Source organism: Trichomycterus rosablanca, unplaced genomic scaffold (assembly GCF_030014385.1).
Source record: "Trichomycterus rosablanca isolate fTriRos1 unplaced genomic scaffold, fTriRos1.hap1 scaffold_196, whole genome shotgun sequence".
Taxonomy (NCBI): Eukaryota; Metazoa; Chordata; class Actinopteri; order Siluriformes; family Trichomycteridae; genus Trichomycterus; species Trichomycterus rosablanca.
In genome coordinates, this window is record NW_026947024.1 from 56,856 (window position 1) to 81,207 (window position 24,352).

The following is a 24,352-nucleotide window of genomic DNA, read 5'->3' on the forward strand; positions in this document are numbered from 1 at the left end:
GTTTGCAGGAAGAACGAGACAAAATAAAAGCTGAAACACTAAATCACTTGGTCTCCTCGGTGCCAAAACCTCTTTTAAGTGGTGAAAAGGAACGACAACATTACAGAGTGGTAAATGCTTTACTGTCTCAACTTTTTTTGGAATGTGTTGCAGAACTGAAATGCAGGAATGGATGTTTATTAATACATGAAATGAAGTTGAGCAGATAAAAGATGAAATATCTCAGGTTCATCCTGTCTGACATCAAATAAAAGTCAAAGTAAATGTAAGAAACTTACTAACAAACTAACTTTATTATTTGCATTTTCCATGCTGTCCCAACTTTTTCTGATTTGGGTTTGTAATACTAATATCTAAATATTTTTTTATTTCTGTAATAAATTTAAAGGTATTGCATCAGTGATACCAAAATGGTCAAGAAGAATCAAAGACGAAATTATACAAAGTAAGTATTCAGCATGTTCGGGTAATAATACCTCTAAATATCAAATTATTTTTAACCTTTTATATTCCTGTTATATAACTGTTATTTGTACACTTTGACTCTGCTTTGTAAAAGTTTGTTTAGCTTGTGTAAATGTCTACTTAAGCAGTATTATTTTGGGTAAACATGTAACTTGGCTATATACAACCGAGCAACCTCAATCTTTCTGTGAACAGTTACTCATGGAAGCCTTTTAAAGAAAATGCCTGTGCTGTAGGTGATTAAGCAAATGTAACTTTACTTATTCTATTTGTTTGCAATTTTACCACTTTTACTCTGTTACTTCAGTACCAGAAGGAGTCTCTACATTGCCAGTGTTGAACTTGGTGCTGTGTGGTAGTGATGAACTCAAATCTTCAATATCAGATCTCATTCTGAAGCAGACAGAACTGATATCAGATCCCAGATCAGAGTGTTTGATGAGGAAGGGTGTGGTGAGTGGATACCAGGTCACACTGGTGGAGACTCCGACTCACTACAGCACTCTGCACTCAGAAGAGGAAGTGATGCGAGAGACTCTTCAGTGTGTATCTCTTTGTAATCCTGGAGTTCATGCTTTCATCATCATCATACCTGTTGGTCCACTTCAGGATGAAGATAAAGCAGAAATCAAGATGATCCAGAGGATCTTCAGCTCCAGAATGAATGACCACACCATCGTCCTCTTTAGCAACAGTAACACTGATGAAACTGCAGCAATAAACTTTATTAAACAAAGTTCAGAAACAGAAGAACTTCTCAGCATGTGCAGTGGTAGATACATCATGTTACAGAAAACAGAGAGTGAAAGACTCCAGCAGGTACCAGCTCTGTTGGATCAAGTAAAGAAGATGGCGACTACCAACAAGTTTTATTCTCTCCTGATGTATGTTGAAGCACAAAAAGACAGAGTTAAACAAGAACTAGAGAACAAACTGGCTGAGATGGAGGAGAAAATCAAGCAGCTACAGAAACATCTACAGCAAACATGTAAGTAGTGTCACTAGTGTCTCTAGACATAGAGAACACAAGGAAACATGATTTTAATAAATTATTTCATTTTTTGTTGAAAATAGGCTGTACAACATTTAAATCATCAATGTGAAAAATCCTTAAAACTATTTGTGCCACCTTTAACAGGAACCATTGCAACCTAGATGAGCTCATGTTTGAAAATGTTCATTCATTAGCAGCCCATTTAAAAACCTGCCAAAGCCTTTCAATGAGGTTTAAGTCAGGACTTTCTATAGACTCTCCAAAACTGTATTATTATTTTTTCAGCCCTTAAATAATTTTCTTCTTACACCATCAATTGCACTTTTACCATTGGTGCTTATTACCAAGGGCTTTTTTATATTTCATAGGTAGATGTAGTAGGATTTGTGATGGAAAATCCATAAAAATACCTCAAAGACTGGATTGTGAGTAAGATATCTTGTCTGCAGAGAGAAGATACACTGAGGCTCTGTGTATGTGATAACAACTGATAAAATACACGTCTATTTATACTAATGTTAGTGACCTTGTAGAACAGTGGAAGATTCCACCGTTAAAAGAGATTTCTTAGCTCGAACATAGGAACTGGTCTAAACCACCTGGAACTGGGTTTCGGAGGTCATACAATGCAATTGATGCACATCTTATCAAATACACCGTGTACACATTCAGTAACATTCTACTGTAGCAGAATTCTTCTCATTTTGGAATATGACTACTGGATCTACATTTTAGAAGTAGTATTTGATTGTGTTAATACTTCCAGGTTAATGCAGCCAGGTCATTAGCACTGCTGAGATTCAAACTCTAAAAACCTAAGCTCCAACCAAAATCCCACCAATTGGCAAATTAGAATAAAAGTAATGCCAATGTATAAATAAGCTCATACCAGAGAAACCATGCAATGTTAAAGAGATGTTAGAACTTTATTTTAAACAAAGAACTGGATGGTACGTTGTAATTAAAAAATTTATTATTAGCAGTATTAATAATATTTATGCAAAGATAAAATTCACACTAGAATAAAAGATTAAATAAATGTAACTTTTATTTTCAGGTGCTGAGGGTGAATCACCTGATTCTGGGAGTCTGAGAATTGTTCTTATTGGAAAAACAGGAAATGGGAAAAGTGCATCAGGAAACACCATCCTTGGACATAAAGAATTTCAGTGTAATGTCAGCTTGTCCTCTGTGACAAAAATTGGCCAGAAGGGAGTTGGAGAAGTTGAGGGCAAATCCATTGCTGTTGTTGATACTCCAGGACTTTTTGACACCACATTGTCAAATATAGAAGCAGTTGAAGAAATAGTGAAATGTATCTCACTCTCTGCTCCTGGACCTCACGCCTTTATCATTGTGTTAATTGTAGGAAGAATCACACAGGAAGAGCTGGAGACTTTGAGTTTGATCAAGAAAATGTTTGGTACTGAGGCAGCAAAGTTCACCATAGTGCTGTTTACACACGGAGATAACCTGGAAGATCAAACTTTTGAACAATTTATCAAAAATAGTGGTCATAAAAGCATGGATAAACTAATCAGGGACTGTGGTGGAAGAGTTCATGTGTTCAATAATAAAGAAAAGAACGATCGTACACAAGTCCATGATCTTATCCGAATGATAGAAGGAATGATAAAGTCTGACAAAAACAATTACTTTACAAATGAGATGTTTGAGGCGGCAGAAAATTCCATTCAGCAGAAACAGAAGAAAATACTGAAAGAGAAGGAGGAACAGATGCAAGCTGAAAAAGAAGCTCTGAAATACAAATATGAAGAAGAGCTGGAGAAGATAAGGAAGAGTATGGAGAAAGAGAAAGAAAAGCTGGAACAGGAGAGATGTGAAAGAGAAAAAGTGTTTAAGGAAAAGGAGGAAGTACTGAGACGAGAGTTTGAGAAAAAAGAAGAAGAAGAAAAGGAGAAACGAAGGCTGGAGGACCTAAGAAGATCAGAAGAGGATGAACGACAAAAGGCAGAGAATGATCACATGTTGGAGGAGATGAGGAAGGAAATGGAAAACCAAAATACTACATTTCTCAAGCAGCAAGCTGAAAAAGACGAGGAGGACCGGAGGAGAGCAGAAAGAGAAAAAATCGAGAGGGAACGTTTTGAACATGAACAAAAAGAAGCAATGGAGAAACTACAAATCAGGCAACAAGAAGAGATTAAAAAGAAAGACGAGGAAGAACAAAAGAGAAGAAAAGAACAAGAAGAAGAACAGGAGAACTGGAAGAGGAAAATGAAGGAGGCAGAAAATAATAAAAAGGAAATAAAAGATGATATTGAGAGAAAACTGAGAGAACAGGAGATGGAATGGGAGGAGAAGATGAGAGCAAGAGAGGAAGAACAAACGAGAACAAAAGAGAAACATGATAAAGAAGTGAAAGAACAGGAAGAAAAACAAGAACAAATAAGAAGAAACTTTGAGAAGGAAAGAGAAGATGAAAGACATAAAAGAGAAGAGGAAAGAGAACAGTGGAAAGAAACTGAAAGAAAGGAAGGAGAGCAGAGAGAGCGAGAGTATGAGGAATACAAACTAAAAATGAAGAAAGAGTATGAAGAACGAGAAAGAATTAGAAAAGAAGAGTGGGAGAGAAGAACCGGTGAGTACTATAAAAGAAGAGAAGAAGACAGGCAGAGGATAAAGACACTAAAAGAGGAAATTGAGAGAGAAAGACAGGAAGAGATCAAGAGAAGAGAGAAAGAAGACAGAGACAGAAGAGAGAAAGAAGAACGAGAGCGTGAGGAAATGAAAAAGAACTACGAGAAGAAAGAGCTGGACATGAAGAGCAAATATGATGATGAAGCTAGAAGTCAAGCCGAGCAATTTAATGATGTTAAAGCTCAGTTAGAAAAACACATAGAGGAACTGATTACCAAGCACCAGAAGGATTATGAACTTCTCGATGAGCTGTACCGTGGTACACAGAAGGAATATGATCAGTTTAAACAGAGCAAGGAGGAAACAGAGCGTGAATTACACAGGACGATATATGAGCTTCAAAAAAGCACATGTAATATTCTCTAAAAAACAACTGCTTCTGTTTAGTATTGTCTTGATATTTACATTTTAACAACACAAAGTGGGTTTTACTACCTGGACCATGCTGGCCAAAAGTTTTCAACAACACTTTGTTCAAAACTAATGAACCCCTGAAACCTTGATTCCTCAGATGACACTGCCTGAGAAACTGTCTTGGTACTGTGATAAATATAGCCACATGGGCTTGTGATTGTTGGCAGGGCGACCTTAAACATACAGGCTTCAGCCTCAGCTGGCATAAAGGTTAACATTAGTAAAAGTGCCAAGCCTTCTCAGAAGGCTGTTTTACATTTTAATGCTGTTTGTTTTTGAAATGGTCCAACAAGTTTTAATCAGGTGTTCAAGTACTTTTGAACATATAGTTAATAACTTTAGTGTATGATTAATAGGGATAATCTAAAGCAGGGTCACCAAGTCGTGTTCCAAAAATAGCACTAGTCATCATGGAGCTCCATCTAAAAATTTTATTTGTGTTGCTGTTATTTTTGAATCAATAACACCTTGCATTGATGTAGATTTGAAAGTGACAAAAGTGAATAAAAAATGTATTTTTATGTATTTTATGTATATATGAACTCTGACCTTGTCTGGGAGCGAAGTTCAATATCAGGCACAAGGCCACATCTATCTCACTCTGCTGAAATTTCACAAAGGAATTGATACAAACGGGACATTATTTGAAGATGTGACAGTTAATGCTTTCCTAAAAAATGAAATAATTTTGATCAAAATGCTACAAATGTGCTCATTCATACGAAACTGTCAAGAAAAATATCAGAGTTGTGATAACTCTGACTTTCAAATATTAAAACAGATTGAGATTAATAGAAATAAATAATGTTACATGTTTCCTATCATGGTAAATCATTGTTAATTATTATTGTGAGGAATTATTAACATGTGATCAGACAGAAAGGCCATGGGTGTGACAGGCCTTTATATAACATCATGTTATATACACATACGTACAGTTAGGCCCAGAAATATTTGGACAGTGACACAATCTTCATGATTTGGGCTCTGCATGCCACCTTACTGGATTTAAAATGAAACAACTGAGATGCAATTAAAGTGTAGACTTCCAGGTTTCATTCAAGGGGTTGAACAAAAATATCCTATGAAACGTTTAGGAATTGCAACCATTTTTCTACAAAGCCTCCTCATTTCAGGGGCTTGAAAGTAATTGGACAACTTACCTTTACAATAAATAAAATGTTCATTTTTAATACTTTGTTGAGAATCCTTCGCAGGCAATGACTGCCTGAAGTCTGGAACCCATGGACATCACCAAACGCTGGGTTTCCTCCTTTGTGATGCTTTGCCAGGCCTTTACTGCAGCTGTCTTCAGTTGTTGCTTGTTTGTGGGTCTTTCTGCCTTAAGTTTTGTCTTAAGCAAGTGAAATGCATGCTCAATAGGGTTGAGATCTGGTGATTGACTCGGCCATTGCAGAATATTCCACTTCTTTGCCTTAAAAAAAACTCCTGGGATGCTTTTGCAGTATGTTTTGGGTCATTGTCCATCTGTACTGTGAAGCACCGCCCAGTCAACCTTGCTGCATTGATCCACCACCTAAATAATACCTGCTCTGTGGTGGTCCTGTGGGGGTCCTGACCATTGAAGAACAGCATGAAAGGGGGCTAACAAAGCATACAGAGAAACAGATGGACTACAGTCAGTAATTGTAGAACTACAAAGTGCTTCTATATGGTAAGTGGAGCTGATAAAATAGAAGTGAATGTAGAAACAAGGAGGTGGTTTTAATGTTATGGCTTATATATATATATATTTTAGATTTGTGTAAATTTAGTCCTGAATGATATTCTGGTTGAGGACCCGGAGCTTGTGGGAAGAAGCTCTTTCTCATCCTGTAACAGAGAAAACAGTCCATTATTGGGATGACTGGGATCCTTTACTATCCTCCTGGCCCTTGTCCAGCAACGTTTCCTGTATATGGACTGTAGGTCAGGTAACTTGGTCCGGATGATGCGCTCAGCTGAACGCATCACCCTCTGGAGAACCTGCCAGTCCTGCTTGGTGCTGTTTCTGAACCAGCCTGTAATGTGACTGTATATATCCCAATAACCTATAACCACTGAATGTTGTCTGAATTAATTTGAAGCAACTAAAGAGAGTTTAACAAAACGTATGGTGCTGTTAAAGACGTGCATTTACCTCAACACCATGAATCTTTCCTCTGCTTGTAGAGAACCTGTAAGCACTTGCGCATTAATGTGTTTAACCGCTGATCTAACTTACAGGCACTGATTCACCAGACCTGCTTGCAGTCTGTCACAAATCTTACATCATTTAGCTACCAAATTACTTGTTTTATTTTGTAGTAACGAATTCACATACGGCAAATGTATCAGAGTAAAAGTTTACAATTTATTTAGGAAATGTAGTGGAGTTAAAGTAAATGTTAATTGAAATTCAAAACATAAAGTAAAGTACAGATACTCTAAAAATACTTAAGTACTGTAATGAAGTATTATTTACTATGGTACATTACACCACTGGTGTGAGGTGTGTTGCATGGTGGGGGGTGTGGTCTGGTTGTAATATCTCTATGGTAACTAGACAGTGGGTGGAGTCGGTGAGTATGTGAAGAGAGGCAGAACCAGCAGCCACGTTTCTTTCATACAACTGAGTCGAATGAACAGCTCTGCGTAAAAGTGAATCATCTGTAAGTACAATGTTTGTTTATGTATTAAACTTTATTTATTTACTACATTCTAATTAATAATAATACTAGAGTTTATAGTAAAATATCACCGTGAGGATTTGAGGAGCTTTAACTCTCTTTTCATTCTCTAACTGGCAGCAATACTGATCAACCGATTCATTTGAACCGACCCAGCTAAATGAATCAGTCGATCTGAACTGAGTTTCTTCATTGTTAAATCTAACACTTTTATAGAAACACATCAAGTTCTTTTGCATTTGTACAGATTGTTTTTAATAAAAATACATCAAGTTCTTCGAGCTTTGTTTAAAAGGTTGGTTTTTGCTGGAATGTTCTGACAAAAGTCATTAATCTGATCTGTACTAAGTATGTAAGATGTACAGTTTCATCATTTAAAGGACTGTAGGATCGTGTTCAATTTTATTAGTGGATGTACAAATGAACAATCCAGCCAGCAGTGACCCAACACTAAGTTGGTGTTAGATCTAAGTTACACTTATGTCCATATACTTATGGTATTAAGCCTAGTATTTCTGCTCTTCTCACCGCTTATGAGCTGAGCATGAAGTTCTGCACATTGTTTTGGTTAGTTTTGTTCTTGTTGATCAAAACTCTCCTCTCTAAAACTTTCTCATGTAGTTTAGCCATCACACACACACACACACACACACACTTGTGTATATAAAAACTTTGACTTGGTAAACTTGTGCTCATGTGTGGGATGAAGATAATACTAGTTTATAGAATAGAATAAAATAGAATAGAATAGAATAAAATAGAATAGATTAGAATGCCTTTACTGTCATTGCACAACAAAATTTTCGAGCATCTCCTTGACACTGATACACCGATCAGCCATAACATTAAAACCACCTCCTTGTTTCTACAGTCACTGTCCATTTTATCAGCTCCACTTACCATATAGGAGCAATTATGGACTGTAGTCCATCTGTTTCTCTACGTACCTTTTTCACCCTGTTCTTCAATGGTCAGGACCACCACAGAGCAGGTATTATTTAGGTAGTGGATCATTCTCAGCACTGCAGTGACACTGACATGGTGGTGCTGTTGGCTGGATATTTTTTGGTTGGTGGACAATTCTCAGTCCAGCCGTGACATTGAGGTGTTTAAAAACTCCAGCAGCGCTGCTGTGTCTGATCCACTCATACCAGCACAACACACACTAACACACCACCACCATGTCAGTGTCACTGCAGTGCTGAGAATGATCCACCACCTAAATAATACCTGCTCTGTGGTGGTCCTGTGAGGGTCCTGACCATTGAAGAACAGCATGAAAGGGGGCTAACAAAGCATGTAGAGAAACAGATGGACTACAGTCAGTAATTGTAAAACTACAAAGTGCTTCTATATGGTAAGTGGAGCTGACAAATTGAACAGTGAGTGTTGAAGCAAAGAGGGGGTTTTAATGTTATGGCTGATGGGTGTATATACACACATGTATTTACAAATAAACTGTGAATGGAAATTTTATATTTTATTAATTATTTGCATTAAACTCATAAGTTTCTGCTTTCTTAGTTAATTAGCAAAGGTAAAAGAGACTATTGGAAGGTTTCTTAGGTCCAGAGATATGTTGACCTTGGCATGGGCTTTTTGCTTCTGTGGGAGTGCATGGGTTTCAGGATGGTGTGTGCGGGAGTGCACGCGCAGTTTTGATACAGGTGCATTCTTGTTAAAGTACGCCATGTTTCTAACAAACTGACTATTCTTGTAGGATGATAAACAAGTTTAGTGGGGAAGGTTGGCCTTGAGCTGGGTTGCTGAGCAGAGTTAGCCTAAAGGGGCAGTAAAGCGGGGTATAAATACTGTGACGGGGCAGACAGGAGTCGCCCTTTCTCTCTGTAAAGCTGTGTGAGTGGTTTGCATTGAGATGGACCCTCAGCTGAGTAATAAATAGATTTGCTTTTATCATTATCCCGTTTGTCTGTGTCAATCTTTAAGGGTTATTTTGAATTCCCACGACAAAACATATACACATCTAGATACAAAAATACCTGTTATTGCACAGTTCCTATAAATTGCACATTATTTACAAGAATGCAAAGTTTTGAGAGTTGAGTGTTTTTATGGTGGCGAGGTAAAAGCTTTGTAGGAGTCTGGAAGTGCAGGCCTTGATACTCAGTTACCACTTTATTCATCAACCCGGCTACATGTAGATTAAGAAGTTTTACCTCTAATAGCTCAGTGATGATGGAGCTAAAGACTGGCGTGTGTTGCTCAAGGATCTAGATGCTTCAATAAAGAATGTAATAATGTTAATTGCATCATCTATAAATCCCAGGTTGTGGACTTGACCAGCTTTTTTTCAAAGTTCTGCATGATAACGATGGTTCTTCACCTCTTGCTAAGTGACATTGAGAATTGGGGGTGACAGGTATGGGGGTTGAACAGAGGACTGGCGTCTGATTGGCCATCTGTAGTATCTGTGGTAGTTGTTAAGTGGGTTTAAAAGATGGGGGATGTCTTTTGTAGTCTGTGATAGCCCTCACACCGTTTCAGACAGAAGAGATGTCGTTTGCTCCGGTTCTAAAAGCATCTTCCTGAACTCTGTGTTAAATAGAGGTTTATTATTGTAAGAACAGGTGAGATAAGATGTGACTGTTTCCATGTACAACCCCAATTCCAATGAAGTTGGGATGTTGTGTAAAACGTAAATAAAAACAGAATACGATGATTTGCAAATCCTTTTCAACCCATATTCAATTGAATACACTACGAAGACAAGATATTTAATGTTCAAACAGATAAACTTTATTGTGTTTTGCAAATATTCACTCATTTTGAATTTGATGCCTGCAACACGTTCCAAAGAAGTTGGGACAGGGGCATGTTTACCACTGTGTTACATCACCTTTCCTTTTAACAACACTCAGTAAGTGTTTGGGAACTGAGGACACTATCTGTTGAAGCTTTGTAGGTGGAATTATTTCCCATTCTTGCTTGATGTACAACTTCAGTTGCTCAACAGTCCGGGGTCTCCGTTGTCGGATTTTGCACTTCATAATGCACCACACATTTTCAATGGGAGACGGGTCTGGACTGCAGGCAGGCCAGTCTAGTACCCGCACTCTTTTACTACGAAGCCACGCTGTTGTAACACGTGCAGAAGGTGGCTTGGCATCGTCTTGCTGAAATAAGCAGGGACGTCCCTGAAAAAGACGTTGCTTAATTGGCAGCATATGTTGCTCCAAAACCTGTATGTACCTTTCAGCATTAATGGTGCCTTCACAGATGTGCAAGTTACCCATGCCATGGGCAGTAACACCCCCCCTTCCCGGACAATCCGGACAGTTCTTTTCATCTTTGGCCCGGAGGACACGACGTCCATGATTTCCAAAAATAATTTGAAATGTGGACTCGTCAGACCACAGGACACTTTTCCACTTTGCGTCGGTCCATCTCAGATGAGCTCGGGCCCAGAGAAGCCGGTGGCGTTTTTGGGTGTTGTTGATATATGGCTTTCTCTTTGCATGGTAGAGTTTTAACTTGCACTTGTAGATGGAGCGACGAACTGTGTTCACTGACAATGGTTTTCTGAAGTGTTCCTGAGCCCATGTGGTAATATCCGTTACAGAATGATGTGGGTTTTTTATGCAGTGCCGCCTGAGGGGTCGAAGGTTACGGGCATTCAATGTTGGTTTTCGGCCTTGCCGCTTACTTGCACAGATTTCTCCAGATTCTCTGAATCCATTGATGATATTATGGACTGTAGATGATGAAATCCCTAAATTCCTTGCAATTGCACGTTGAGAAACGTTGTTCTTAAACTGTTGGACTATTTGCTCACGCAGTTGTTCACAAAGTGGTGAACCTCGCTTGTGAACGACTGAGCCTTTCGGGGACGCTCCCTTTATACCCAATCATGACATTTACCTGTTTCCAATTAAACTGTTCACCTGTGGAATGTTCCAAACAGGTGTTTTTAAACATTCCTCAACTTTCCTAGTCTTTTGTTGCACACCCTCTGAATTGCCCTATAGGTGAATGTGTGTGTGTATGTGTGTGTGTGTGTGTACTAATCTATAAATCCCATAACCCTGAAAACTTAAGATGATTATATGTGATTATATATTATAAATGATTATATATGTATCACGATTGATTGATTGACTGATTATATATGTATATTTTTGTGTGTACACATATATCGGGTGTATGTGTCTCGTAATCTTCAGATGTATTTATTCAAACTCTCTATAGCTTGTTTTTTAGTGTATTTTCTCCATCCAGAAGGAATCTTTCCGTCTCCGTGGAATTTTTTTCCATAGTTATGCTCCAGGTCTGTTTGGAATCTGCATACAAACCACTTCCAGTATGTGAGCACTGATTTATCAGGGGTGATGCTCCACTCAGCATATTTTCCTCCTGCTCTTCTGTATTTTTTGTAATGTACCAAATCATCTGTATCATGATGGGGGTGGAACTGTTTATCACTTTGTACTAAAGTTGTACAAATATCAGCACAGAGATCTGTAGTATTTGTGTAGTGTGATCCTATGATTCCATCTACTCTGTGGAAGGGGACACTATGATCTCCATCATGGTCCTCCATTGTGTTGGTGCAGATGGCTTTACAGAATGGACACTGAACCCAGCAGCACTGACAGAGATGTTCAATCAGAATCTCATCTGGTTTCTTCCTGAACTTCTCCATGTTGATGTCTGTTACACTGTTAATGCTTTTATGTTGTTCTGACATCATCTTTGTGAGACCTTCACACACAACCTGCCGAAGAAAATCTAAATCTGTAATTCCCTCCAGACCAGTGCAGGTTATTTCTTTTAAGCTCAGTTCATCTGTTAGTGAATTCTTCAAACTTCTCAGCCACATGTTTGCATCACCACTGCTCTTCTTCACTTCTTCAGTTGTGATGTTCACAGCGTTCATCACTTTCTGCTCTTTGTGTTTCAGGTTTCCTTTCAGAAGATCCAGAACCTCTCTGTTATTTTCAGTGATGTATTTATCAACATTTTCTGTAATAAACTGTTCAAAGTGTTTCTTGGGATGGTGGACGTACTCCATGTACTTCTCAAAGTTCTCCTGCTCTGCCAGAGATTTCAGGATGTGTTTCTCAAGCTGTGACCTGTTACCATTAAATTCTGGCATGTCTGAGCTCATCTGTGTTGACAGATCAATAGCAGTTTTATTGTAGGCTGCTTCCAGGATGGCTGGTACAAGATTGTTGTAGACAAGTTCACCAAGTACTGTTGTGGTTGTTGCTCCTCTGCAGTAGTTTTGGAAGATGCTGTAATATTGTGGTTTCTGTTTTTCCAGGTAAAATTTTACATCATTTTCATCTCTGAACTGTTGGTGGATCTTGGTGAATTCAGGATTTGCCAGGTAACACACATGAAGACAGAGATCCAGAGTGAATTCCTTCTTCAGCTTTATTTTCTTGTTCTCACTGTTAGATCGAACAACTCTGTGTTTGACCTGGGCAGTTATTTCCTGAATGTAGCTGTTCTTGTACCCCTGTCCTGTAATTTTGCTGCAGATCTTCTTGATTAAGTTCTCAGATTCTTGGATGACATTGTTGATTAGGTTCCTCACTGACTCACGGTCTTCAAAATTCAAAAGATTTATCTCTGACTGGCTGACTGGCTGACTGTTGGATTGAAAAAAAGACCAATTTTTCCAGAATTTTACTTTTTCAAGAACTGAAATATTTTCATTTTGTACCTCATTTATTTTGGTGTTCTGTACTTCCAATACACCCAAATGTCTTCTCTGTTCTTCATGCTTGGTTAGAAGTATGTAGCATGAATAATCTCCCAGTCTGTGTATCTTTGTGTAATCTTCCTGAGATATTCGCTCACACACAGCAGCTTGTTCATTACCTTCAGATAGAATCTGTATCACATCCTCCCAAACATCAAAAGGTTTCTCTACAGGTGTGTCTTGTGTTAGATAAGAGACCCATTTGTTCCACACTTTATCAAATTCCTGTCTGAGGACCCGTTCATCAGTTTTTGTGCTTTTTTGTTTTAGAGCAAGTGCTTTACTCATATTGAAGAGCTTTTCATCATACTCTGTCATTTTGTGATCAAAAGCTTCTCGAGCTTTTTGCTGTTGAAGAAAATCATTCAGGTTTGTTTTTGCATTTTTAACAAGATCTTCAAGAAGTTGTTTAATTCTCTGTTCACATCTCACTTTCCACTGAATTAAAATGTCTTTGTCTCTTTCCTCTTCAAAGTAACATTTCATTGATTTCTCCACTTCTTCTTTGGTCTTCTTCATGGGAGCATAAAGGTCTTTGTCCTCAATCTTTTGCAGTTTTTTGTTTTTAATTGTGTTGTGAAGTTTTTCTTCATGTTCTAACATGGCACTTCTGAGGGACCAAGTCCATTTTCCAAACTCAGTTTCTAGTTTCCTGTAGGCTGCAATCTCCAGTGTGTTTCTGAAGCTAAAAACAAAGTTCTCGTTCAGTAGAGCCTTCCACAGATCACTGATGCGTGATTTAAACTCTGAGAGTTTCATACTATGAGACTTGGTAGCATTTGTGAAAATAGCTCTCTTTAGCTTTTGAACATTTTCACTGTATGAGGGGTTTGGTGAAGCCATTGGTGGGCTGCCCTCCCAGAGCTGTGCAAAATACTGAACATCATCTTGTACATTGAAAGCAATAACATCACTGAAGCACTCAGCTTCACTGTCTTCCTCTTTAGCAGCTAATTTTGTCATTTCATCCAGTTTTTCCTGTAGACGTCTCCTACCCTCCATGTTCTTCTCTCCAGCAGTGATGTCACCAACATTTTGATGGACAAACATACATCTGGGATTTAGTTTGACCTTCTTCATTCTCAGGAAGGCCTGAACAACAATCTGAAGAATCTCCTGCATCTCAGCAGGGTTCTCACCAAATATGTTGATCAAAGTCAGATTTCCAAGACCTACAACAAATGTTGCAACTTCATTATCATGATGGTGAGTGGATTTTCCTGCAAGCTCAAGTGCTCTAAGCCCTTCAGTATCTACAATAAGAACATAGTCAAACTTCAGCTGCTTCTTCATCTCCCCTGATACTCTGACCAGCTGCATGAAGGCTCCTCGGGTGCACCTTCCAGCACTGACAGCAAACTGGAGTCCAAACATGGCATTTAGCATGGTGGATTTTCCTGTGCTCTGAATCCCTAGAACTGACAGCACAAAGACTCTCTGGTCTCCCAGTTTCTTTATGAGTTCATCTAGAACTGCTGTGACCCAGATCAGAGGAACATGTGCAGCATCACCATCCATCAGCTCCATTGGAAGACCAGATTTTATGAGTTCTGCAGCAAGTTTTGGGAGATCTGAGATGCTTTTTTCTTTAGAGGTTTTCTTACTTGACTCATATATCTGACCCATCTCCCTGAAGATGTGTTCCAGACCAAATGTTGCTGCATTTAGTTTTTTAGATATTTCTCCAAGTTCTGTTTGCTTAGCCTTCATCTTTTCTCTTGCAGATGCGTCATGTTTCTTTTTGAGGTCTAAAACCCTTGTCCATGTTTCATTGTACTTGTGATGAAGATCTGAAAGATCATCTGAAGTTCGTTTGTCCAGTAGAATCTCGAGCCATTTAATAAAGAATGATTTTTCATTTCCTGATAGAGAATTCAGAGAGGAAATAATGTTTTTCATAAATGCCGATTGTCCAATTTCTTGTTGGTGTTTACGGATTTGTTTCATTTGTGTTTGTTTTTCACTCTTTTGCATTTCTAAATTGTTTCCTTGAAGTTGATGTGAGTCTTTATTTATCTGACACCACTCATACCAGAGCTTCCCTTGACAGGGCAGGTGTGTTTCCTTTAATGTGGAGATTTCCTTCCCCTCCAGTAGTTTTATTATCTCTAGTGCAGCTTCTTTTCCTTTCCTGCATTCAGGATCATCTTCATCTTTGCTGATCTCATTGTTTTTGTATAAATTCTCAAGTTTAAAAACTGAAGATGACTTGGACAGACACTCAGTGATGGTTGTTCTGAGGTTCTCAGATACGTCTGACTGATTTCTGTCTTTTAGACCAATTCTGTATTTTCTATTCTTAATCTTACTGACACCTGATTTATCCTCAGAAAGGAGACAGATCAGTGGTTTGGGGTCTTTCAGAAGCTTCTGTAGCATCTCCTTATTTCTTTCATTTTTAGGATCAGATAAAAGAACAACATTTACAGACGACATTTCAGTCAGAATATCCAGTTGTTCTTTACTGGTTTCTGAATCACCATGTAGATTACAGAAAGCAACACAGTCAGTAAAATGATCAGTTTCCTTTCCAGATGGACAGTACCAAGCAATCTCCACAACTCCATCCATCAGTAGACGGTTTTTAATGCTGCCTGGACAGTGTCTGTGGAAGAACGTATCATGCTTCTTACTGATCAAGCTGTTCATCAGTTGAGACTTGGAAAAGGACACGTCTCCTAACCTGAAGAATGCCACCATTGGAGTTTCTGCTTCATAAACATGCTGGGTTTTACTGATCTTGGTACGAGAAGTGTCAGTGGTTTTCCAACTTTTAATAATTTGGCGAAATGTCCACAGAGGAAACTCAATATTTCCAGTAAATGGATTTGGCACCAGTAGAGGCAGAGCGTACCGACACTGAGAGAGTTTAGTCACTATTAGTTGCTTCAGGAAACTGTCTGAGCAGTGGAACACCGCCATCTGAAGATCCATGGGATGGATAGAATTTGTCTCACCATCAAAAGATTCAGCCTTTTGGCAAACAAGCTCATCAAATGCATAAAGTTCTTCTTCATCTGTATCTGAGGAAAGAGGGTCTAAAGCTGTGGTTTCTTTTTTGGTGGTGATGTATCTTGCTCTGTAATCCATCATTAACAACCTTTGTAGGAAAGTTTGAACCAGATCTTTTTCTTCACAAGGTTCTTGGCAATTTAATGAAAGAGAAGTTAGTTGAAGAACATCTGAAGTCTTCAGTTTCTGTTTGTCCAGAAGATTAAGTGTAGTTAAAAGTTGCTCAGATTTGTTCTTTTGTTCAGGTTCTGATCCAGGTTCTTCTATTCCAAGCTCCATCTTTTTTTCCTGCAAAATAATTTTTGGAATTCATATTACAAAATATTTTTAGGGCCATGATTCATATTTAAGGCTTACTTTACACTGCACAGACTGTTAATCAGTTCCCATTTGCATCCACTCAAATTTTTATATATACAAACAATTAACTGCTAATTAAACTGCAGTTCACAGCTTATAGCTCAGTGTTGATCAGTAGATGATGGTAATCAATCCAGCATATTTAGTTTAGCCTGTTTTACATAAAATACCCCTGTAATGGGTGCTCAGGTATCACAGCAGTAAAATTTGCTTGGCGCCAAAGCTGAACTTGAATGTGAATTCGATTATCAGCTCTACTATTGGATAATGATTTGCTCATCCATCAGGGTTGCATGCCGGTTCCTCATAACTCATGCAATCAAACCTCTAATGGCTGATTGATGGTGCCTGCATCAAAGCTTGCAAAGCTCTCAGCATTGTGGAAGACCCATCACATCAATCGCATGGACTTTTTACTCTCCTGCCATTCGGGAGAAGGTACCGCAGCATTAGCACAACTAGACTGTGTAACAGTTTCATACCACATGCCATTTCTGAACTCTAATCTGAACTAAGGGACCACATGTATGTGTGTATATACAGTGGGAAAAATAAGTATTTGATACCCTGCTGATTTTGTAAGTTTACTCCTTACAAAGACTTGAACAGTCTATAATTTTTATGGAAGGTTTATTTTAACAGAGACAGAATATCAACAAAAAATCCAGAAAAAAAACATTAAATAAAGGTTATAAATTAATTTGTATTTAATTAGTATTTGATCCCCTACCAACCAGCAAGAATTCTGACGCCCACAGACCGGTTATGTGCCCATGAGGCACACAAATTAGTCCTGTCCCTTTAAGAAAGTACTCTTAATCTCACCTCGTTATGTGTATAAAAGACACCTGTCACAGAATTAGTTTCTTCCATTCAAATCTCTCGACCACCATGGGCAAGACCAAAGAGCTATCAAAGGACGTCAGGGACAAGATTGTAGACCTGCACAAGGCTGGAATGGGCTACAAGACCATCAGCAAGAAGCTTGGTGAGAAAGAGACCACTGTTGGCGTGATAATTCGAAAATGGAAGAAATACAAGATCACAGTCAATCGCCCTCGCTCTGGAGCTCCATGCAAGATCTCACCTGGTGGGGTAAGAATGATTCTGAGAAAGGTGAGGTCAGCCCAGAATTACACGGCAGGAGCTTGTCAATGATCTCAAGGGAGCTGGGAGCACAGTCACCAAGAAAACCATTAGTAACACACTTTGCCGTAATGGATTGAGATCCTGCAGTGCCCGCAAAGTCCCTCTGCTCAAGAAGGCTCATGTACAGGCCCGTCTGAAGTTTGCCAATGAACACCTGAATGATTCAGAGAAAGCTTGGGAGAATGTGATATGGTCAGATGAGACCAAAATTGAGCTCTTTGGCATCAACTCCACTCGCCATGTTTGGAGGCAAAGAAATGCCCAGTGTGGATGGTGTTCTTGGGGTCATATCCATCATTTCTCTGCTCCCAGCTCCCTTGAGATCATTGACAAGCTGGTTGTTGTTGATATATGGCTTTCGCTTTGCATGGTAGAGTTTTAACTTGCACTTGTAGATGGAGCGATGAACTGTGTTCACTGACGATGGTTTTCTGAAGTGTTTCTGAGCCCATGTGGTAATATCCGTTACAGAATGATGTCGGTTTTTTATGCAGTGCCGCCTGAGGGATCGAAGGTCACGGGCATTCAATGTTGGTTTTCGGCCTTGCTGCTTACTTGCACAGATTTCTCCAGATTCTCTGTAGATGATGAAATCCCTAAATTCCTTGCAATTGCACGTTGAGAAACGTTGTTCTTAAACTGTTGGACTATTTGCTCACGCAGTTGTTTACAAAGTGCTGAACCTCGCTTGTGAACGACTGAGCCTTTCGGGGACGCTCCCTTTATACCCAATCATGACATTTACCTGTTTCCAATTAAACTGTTCACCTGTGGAATGTTCCTAACAGGTGTTTTTTGAGCATTCCTCAACTGTCCCAGTCTTTTGTTGCCCCGTCCCAACTTTAAACAATAAAGTTTATCCGTTTGAATATTAAATATCTTGTCTTTGTAGTGTATTCAATTGAATATGGGTTGAAAAGGATTTGCAATTCATCGTATTCTGTTTTTATTTACGTTTTACACAACATCCCAACTTCATTGGAATTGGGGTTGTATTTTGTAATCACATTACAGTTACTAACTTAATAAAAACTATGTTACTTGCATTACTCACATTTTTATATAAAATATTATTTTTAAAACCCAAAGCATAAAACAAAGCTGTTTCGGCATAATTTGTGCATGCACGCCTTGCCACAGCTGACTGCACAGCTGCTCATGTGACTGAGTGATGAGTTGTTTGCGAACAATCCATTCTATTGAACGCCTTTTTGAAATGAACGAAAGGAACCGAGTCGCTCCTGTAGCGTAAGGACAAATAATTAAGGAATAAACTACGTAGTAAAAAAAGTATGTTTTAAGGCAGAAACAAACACAGGTACACCTCTGCACAAGAGGATTTTTCGAAATTTATTATTATTATTTTTTTGTAGATGTGATTCCAGTATACAGTATTTGTGTGGGTTTTAGAATGTAAGGTGGAAGTAAAGTAATGAGGAACAAGAAGGTAAGTAATCCCGTTACAATTTTAGTTAAGTAATAAGTAATGAGTAATGGATTACTTTTTTTGAGTAACTACTCCAACACTGGACGTGGGGGTCCCTGCTGAGTCTGGTTCCTCTCAAGGTTTTTTTCTGTAATTGTTAAGGGAGTTTTTCCTGCCACTGTCGCCCTCGGCTTGCTCAGCAGGGGTAAAGTTGATGTGAGACAATGTTCATTATAAGAAGCGTTATATAAATGAGTCTAACTTAACTTGACTAATACACATAACTTATCTATCTCACTATTATTTTCTCAGTACCATGTACTGACCAACAGTTGTCTCTAGTCTTGTCTTCCTTTATTTATTTTACATTCTTGTATTTATTGTAATGTTGTTTACCTGCACTGTACTGTCTTGCACTTTTTGTTCTGTGTTGCACCTTGAACCTGGAGGAACGTTGTTTCATTTCAATATGTACTCGTATATAGCTGAAATGACAACAAACCTCTCTTATCTCTGTTGACTCTCCAAGCCCCATATAATCTCATCTTGTGTTTTCAAAAGCAGAGAATGAAAAAAACAACAACAAAAAAACCTCTTTCTACATAAGCAAGGTAAACACACAACAACCGACTACCGTACTGACTGAGTGTAAACAATGACTTAGCATCGCACTGTACTCCAGGTTTCTCCTAAATAGCCCCAAAATCAGGTGCAGTGCATTAGCACTTCTTAGAGCTCAAGCTCTTGGAGTTTGTATGGATTTGGAACTATTATGGACCAATCTACATTATGGCTCTAGAATGTCCCAAAATGGCACCCAAGATTCCCTGGAAACTGCCAACCATTTGTGGTGGTGGAGGATTAGTCATTAAGGCGTTTTAAGGAGCTGCATACCAATGGCTTGAGTTTTGTAATGTGTAAGCTTGAGTTTATTCTCATGGACTGAGGTAGTGAGGGTATAAGCTATAAGGTTAACTGTTCTATTGATTTGAATGGTCCCACTTATATGGGGTTTAACTTGACTGCACACAGACTGCAGTGGAAAAGGAAGGTCTTTAGTAGACAGCAAAACTCTTGCCCTTGGCGAACAGAGGGGCCCAAGCACCTCTTTTGGTTTGTGCATCCCCCTGCTTTGTAAACATGGAAGAGGATTCCTGAATTGGTTCTTGAACAGGGACATGCCAGTGAACAAATGACATACGGTATTGTGGGTGTATTCCGCCCAAAGCAGATGATTTGCCCAAGAGGTAGGGTTTGTTGAGACTGAGTTAACCATGTTAAACACTGACACAACATGTCCAGAAATTTTAGTTTCTCTAGGTAAGCAGGCCTGTAGTGGTAAAACATGCTTTGGTCCAAGTAGTATATTTGTGTCTTCAAAGTGAACAGCAGAGGTGTTTCCAAACAGTACAATAGTGACTGGAAAATTTACCACTACTTTCAGCTTGAAATGTGGTACTTTCAGATATATCATCATTCTCCTTAAACACAGACCAGGTGATCATTATTGTTGTGTCTGATTGTGTCACTGCTGCATATTAATGCAAATGTATTTATTTACTGATCTAATCTTAAGATATAATTAATAATAACTATACCCATAATGCACTGTGACAGTATTTTGTACGTACCTCATTATTTTCTGATGTTATTTGGATTTCCATACTGCTGGTTGTAAGAAAGCTTTCATGTCTACTGAGACCTTGATTAAAGAAAATAAACAGTTGTTATTTTACTGCAGAATAATTATTTTTATGATAGTTACTTAATTAATTTAGAAATCAGATGACAAAACTGATAATCAACAGTCCCCTCTAAAAGTGTTAACACCCCTGGAAAACATGAACAAAACAAGCTGGGGGAAAAAAAGTTCTTTAATGCTTATTAATTTGACTCTTCATTCAAAACATTAAGAAAACAATTCTACATTAAAAGTGCAATAATTGAAAGAAACAAAAATATTTTTTAATAATCATCTCAAACCCATTTACAGAAAAGTTGGGAATTTTGTAAATTGCTGAAGAATTTTATAAAAAGAAAAACTTATAATAATAATAATACATTTTATTTATAACGCACTTTACATTTGAAAACAAATCAAAGTGCTACAGAAAAACAGTAATATAAAAAAATCATGAAATATAAAATAAATATAAACATCATAGTATCATGAGACATACATCATAAAATCAGCAGTTATTTAAGAGTCATAACATCTGTTAAAAAGAACCGTTTTTAGACCCTTTTTAAAACTCTCAGTCGTCTGTGGTCGGGAAGGGCATTCCATAGACGAGGAGCAGCAGAACAGAAAGCCTGATCACCCATGGTACTTAGTTTAGTTCTGGGAATGTGGAGAAGATTTGAGTTTGCAGAACGGAGGGATCGCGATGAAATTTTAGGGGTAAGAGGTTCTTTTATGTAGGGCGGTGCATTTCCATAGATGCACTGATATGTAAGGAGACAAATTTTATATTCTATTCTTGAAGAGACAGGGAGCCAGTGGAGTGAAAGAAGGATAGGTGTAATGTGCTCGTGTTTCCGTACTCTCAGCAGGATCTGTGCAGCACTATTCTGGATATATTGTAATCTCTGGAGACTCTTGGTAGAAATCCCAATGAGAAGTGCATTGCAGTAATCCAGCCTGGAGGAAACAAAAGCGTGAACCAGCTTTTCAGCATCTGAGACGGTGATGGTTGGACGAAGTTTGGCAATGTTTCTGAGATGATGAAAGGAGGTCTTGCATAGATGTTTAATATTGGCTTCAAAAGTGAGTTGAGGGTAAAATTTTATGCCAAGATTGATAACCGTTGAAGAGGGGGAAATAGTATGACCAGCCAGTGTAATACTGGTTATAGGGGATGACTGAGTCTGAAGTGAGGTGCCAACCAACATTACTTCAGTTTTTGCACTATTTGCACTGATGTAAAGTTGTATATCATCAGATATACCAGCAGTGAAATGAAACTCCATAGCGCTTTATAATTTGTCCAAGGGGAAGCATGTATAGGGTGAAAAGGACGGGGCCCAGGACTGACCCCTGGGGGACTCCGCATGTCACAGCATATGACTGGGACCTTGCATTTCCAATGGAGATGTACTCTGTTCTGTCGGTAAGATAGGACTGAAACCAAGCCAGAGCAGCGTCAGTGAGTCCAATGGTGTGGACCGGCTTAACCGGCTTAAGAGCATACCATGGTCAATGGTGTCAAATGCTGCCGATAAATTAAGGAGGACAAGCAGAGAAGGTGAGCCAGCATCAGCCATCATCAGAAGGTCATTGGTAACTTTAACCAAGGCCGTTTCTGTGCTATGAGCAGAGCGAAAACCAGACTGAAATTTTTCAAAAAGGTTGTTGTGTTTAAGGTGATCCTGGAGATAAGTGTCAACTACTTTTTCCAATACCTTAGAGAGAAAAGGAAGATTGGAGATAGGCCTATAATTTTCCAAAACTTCAGGATCAAGTGCTGTTTTTTTAGAAGTGGTCTAATTATGGCAGTTTTTAGAGAAGGTGGAACATAGCCAGCTTGGAGGGAGTAATTTACTACAGTTGTAATCAGAGGACTTATAGTAACAGTGTGCACTTTTACTAAAGCACTAGGAAAGGGGTCCAGGGCACAGGTGGAGGATTTCATCTTCCTGATAATGTCTTCAATCTGTTGTTGTGAGACTTCTGGGAAAGAGTTAAGGGGCTGGGAAACCTCTGCCTTTGTATGAAAAAGAGTCTGCACTTGTAGAGAGTTGGTACTAGAGAGATCAGAGCGTATTGAGTCCATTTTTGTTTTGAAATAAGTCATAAAGTTATTACAGCGCTCTTCTGTAGCTGTAGTGATTGAGGGGACCTGTGGGTTGAGGAGATAATTGATAGTGGAGAATAACTGTTTAGAATTCCCTGGGCTGTTGTTAATGATGCTTGAATAAAATTGTGAGCGAGCCTCTCTAAGGGACCTAGAGTATGCTTTCTGATGTTCTCGATAGGTCAACTTGTGGACGGTGAGGCCGGAGGCTTTGTAGCAGCATTCGAGGGCACGCCCAGCTGTCTTCATTTTCCGTAGTTCATTAGTGAACCAGGGGGCTGAGCAGGAAAAGATGACTCTCTTGGTTTTAACAGGGGCATGGAGATCCAAAATGCTGCTTAGTGTTCTACTGTAGAAATCCACTGCATCACCGACTGATGTAAAGCTTCCAGAAGGATTTGAATGAAGAAGATGCCGTAGATCAGCTGTCATGGTTTCTTGGTTAATATTTTTTTAGATTCCTAAAACAAATTTGGCGTATGGGCCTAAGAAGAGGCGCAAAAAATGGCAGATCCATAGAGATTATGATCGGACACACCCAGATCATAAACAGATAGTCTGCTGACAGTGGCGTAACCAGTAATAACTACATCAAGAATGTGCCCTCTATTATGCATGGGGACATTAACAAGCTGCTTGTGTTACGTGGGTGGAGAAAGGACTCAAGCACGGGGGTTAAATGAAATAATGATTTTATTTATTTAAACAAAACAATAAAATCAAAACACAAAACAGAAACAAAAACAAATAGAAACCCCAATGGACGGCGCTGGGCGCTGCCGGCAACAAAAAAAACAAAAGGGAAAAAAAATAAAAGATGCTGGACGCGAACTTCGGTCGTTGAGCGAAGAACCGGGCGCGTTACCAGCGCGCCAATGCAGCGCGGATGAGGGGGTGAATGTAGACGCTGAAGGCGCTTCGGTGAGCTGACGCAAGGGTAGCAAATCTCCGCTAATAGCCTAGCCCCAGCACAGCGGTTGGCTAGGGTTGTTCGCTATCGGCGGACACCTCGCTTAAGGAACCACGCCGATCTGAAAGAAGAGAGAAAATCATATTTGGTTAGTCAAGTTCACAAATGCGGATACGAACCGGGTGATGGCGTGATAGCCGAGCGCTTGACGGCATCACCATCAGGCAGTACGAAACCCACTCGAACTCAGTATAAACCAGTTGGATCCGAACCGGGTAGTGGCGTTTTAGCCGAGCGCTTGACGGCATCGCCACCAGGCAGTTACAGAATCCAATGGGCCACTCGAAAGTGACCGCCCCGAAATCACCTATGGTGCGGTTCGGGGGGAACAGAAGGCTCCTTCTTTAGCCGCAGCCGGAGTCAGTCTGTCCAAGAAAATAGATAAAGAAAACCGGTTAGTGATAAAGGTAATCAAGCTCCTAATGCGGATTCGAACCGGGGTTGTTGGCGGACCAACCGAGCGTTTTACGGAGTCGCCACCCAAGGGTTGCAGAATCCAATAGCTAGATTCAATAAGCGAACTATAGCGGTGAGAGATCCAGCACCGTCTCACGGGGCTGGCTTCACCCGCTAAAGCTAAATGCTAAGCAAATAATATCGATTAAGCGAACCGGTTATTGACTAAGGTATTCAAGCTCCTAATGTGGATTCGAACCGGGGTTGCTGGCGGACCAACCGAACGTTTTACGGAGTCGCCACCGTAACACGGGGCT

General features: G+C 39.3%; 1 protein-coding gene across 1 annotated transcript; it reads right to left on the bottom strand.

Moving 5' to 3' along the window:
* Positions 1-11,380: 11,380 nt before the first annotated feature.
* On the bottom strand, positions 11,381-23,101 carry LOC134306509 (interferon-induced very large GTPase 1-like). The gene is made up of 4 exons (XM_062990345.1): positions 22,821-23,101; positions 21,420-21,591; positions 12,890-16,228; positions 11,381-12,763 (listed from the first exon to the last, which is right to left on the bottom strand). Exons 1-4 carry the CDS (start codon positions 23,099-23,101, stop codon positions 11,381-11,383), a joined length of 5,175 nt encoding a protein of 1,724 aa, XP_062846415.1.
* Between the last annotated feature and the right edge of the window lie 1,251 nt (positions 23,102-24,352).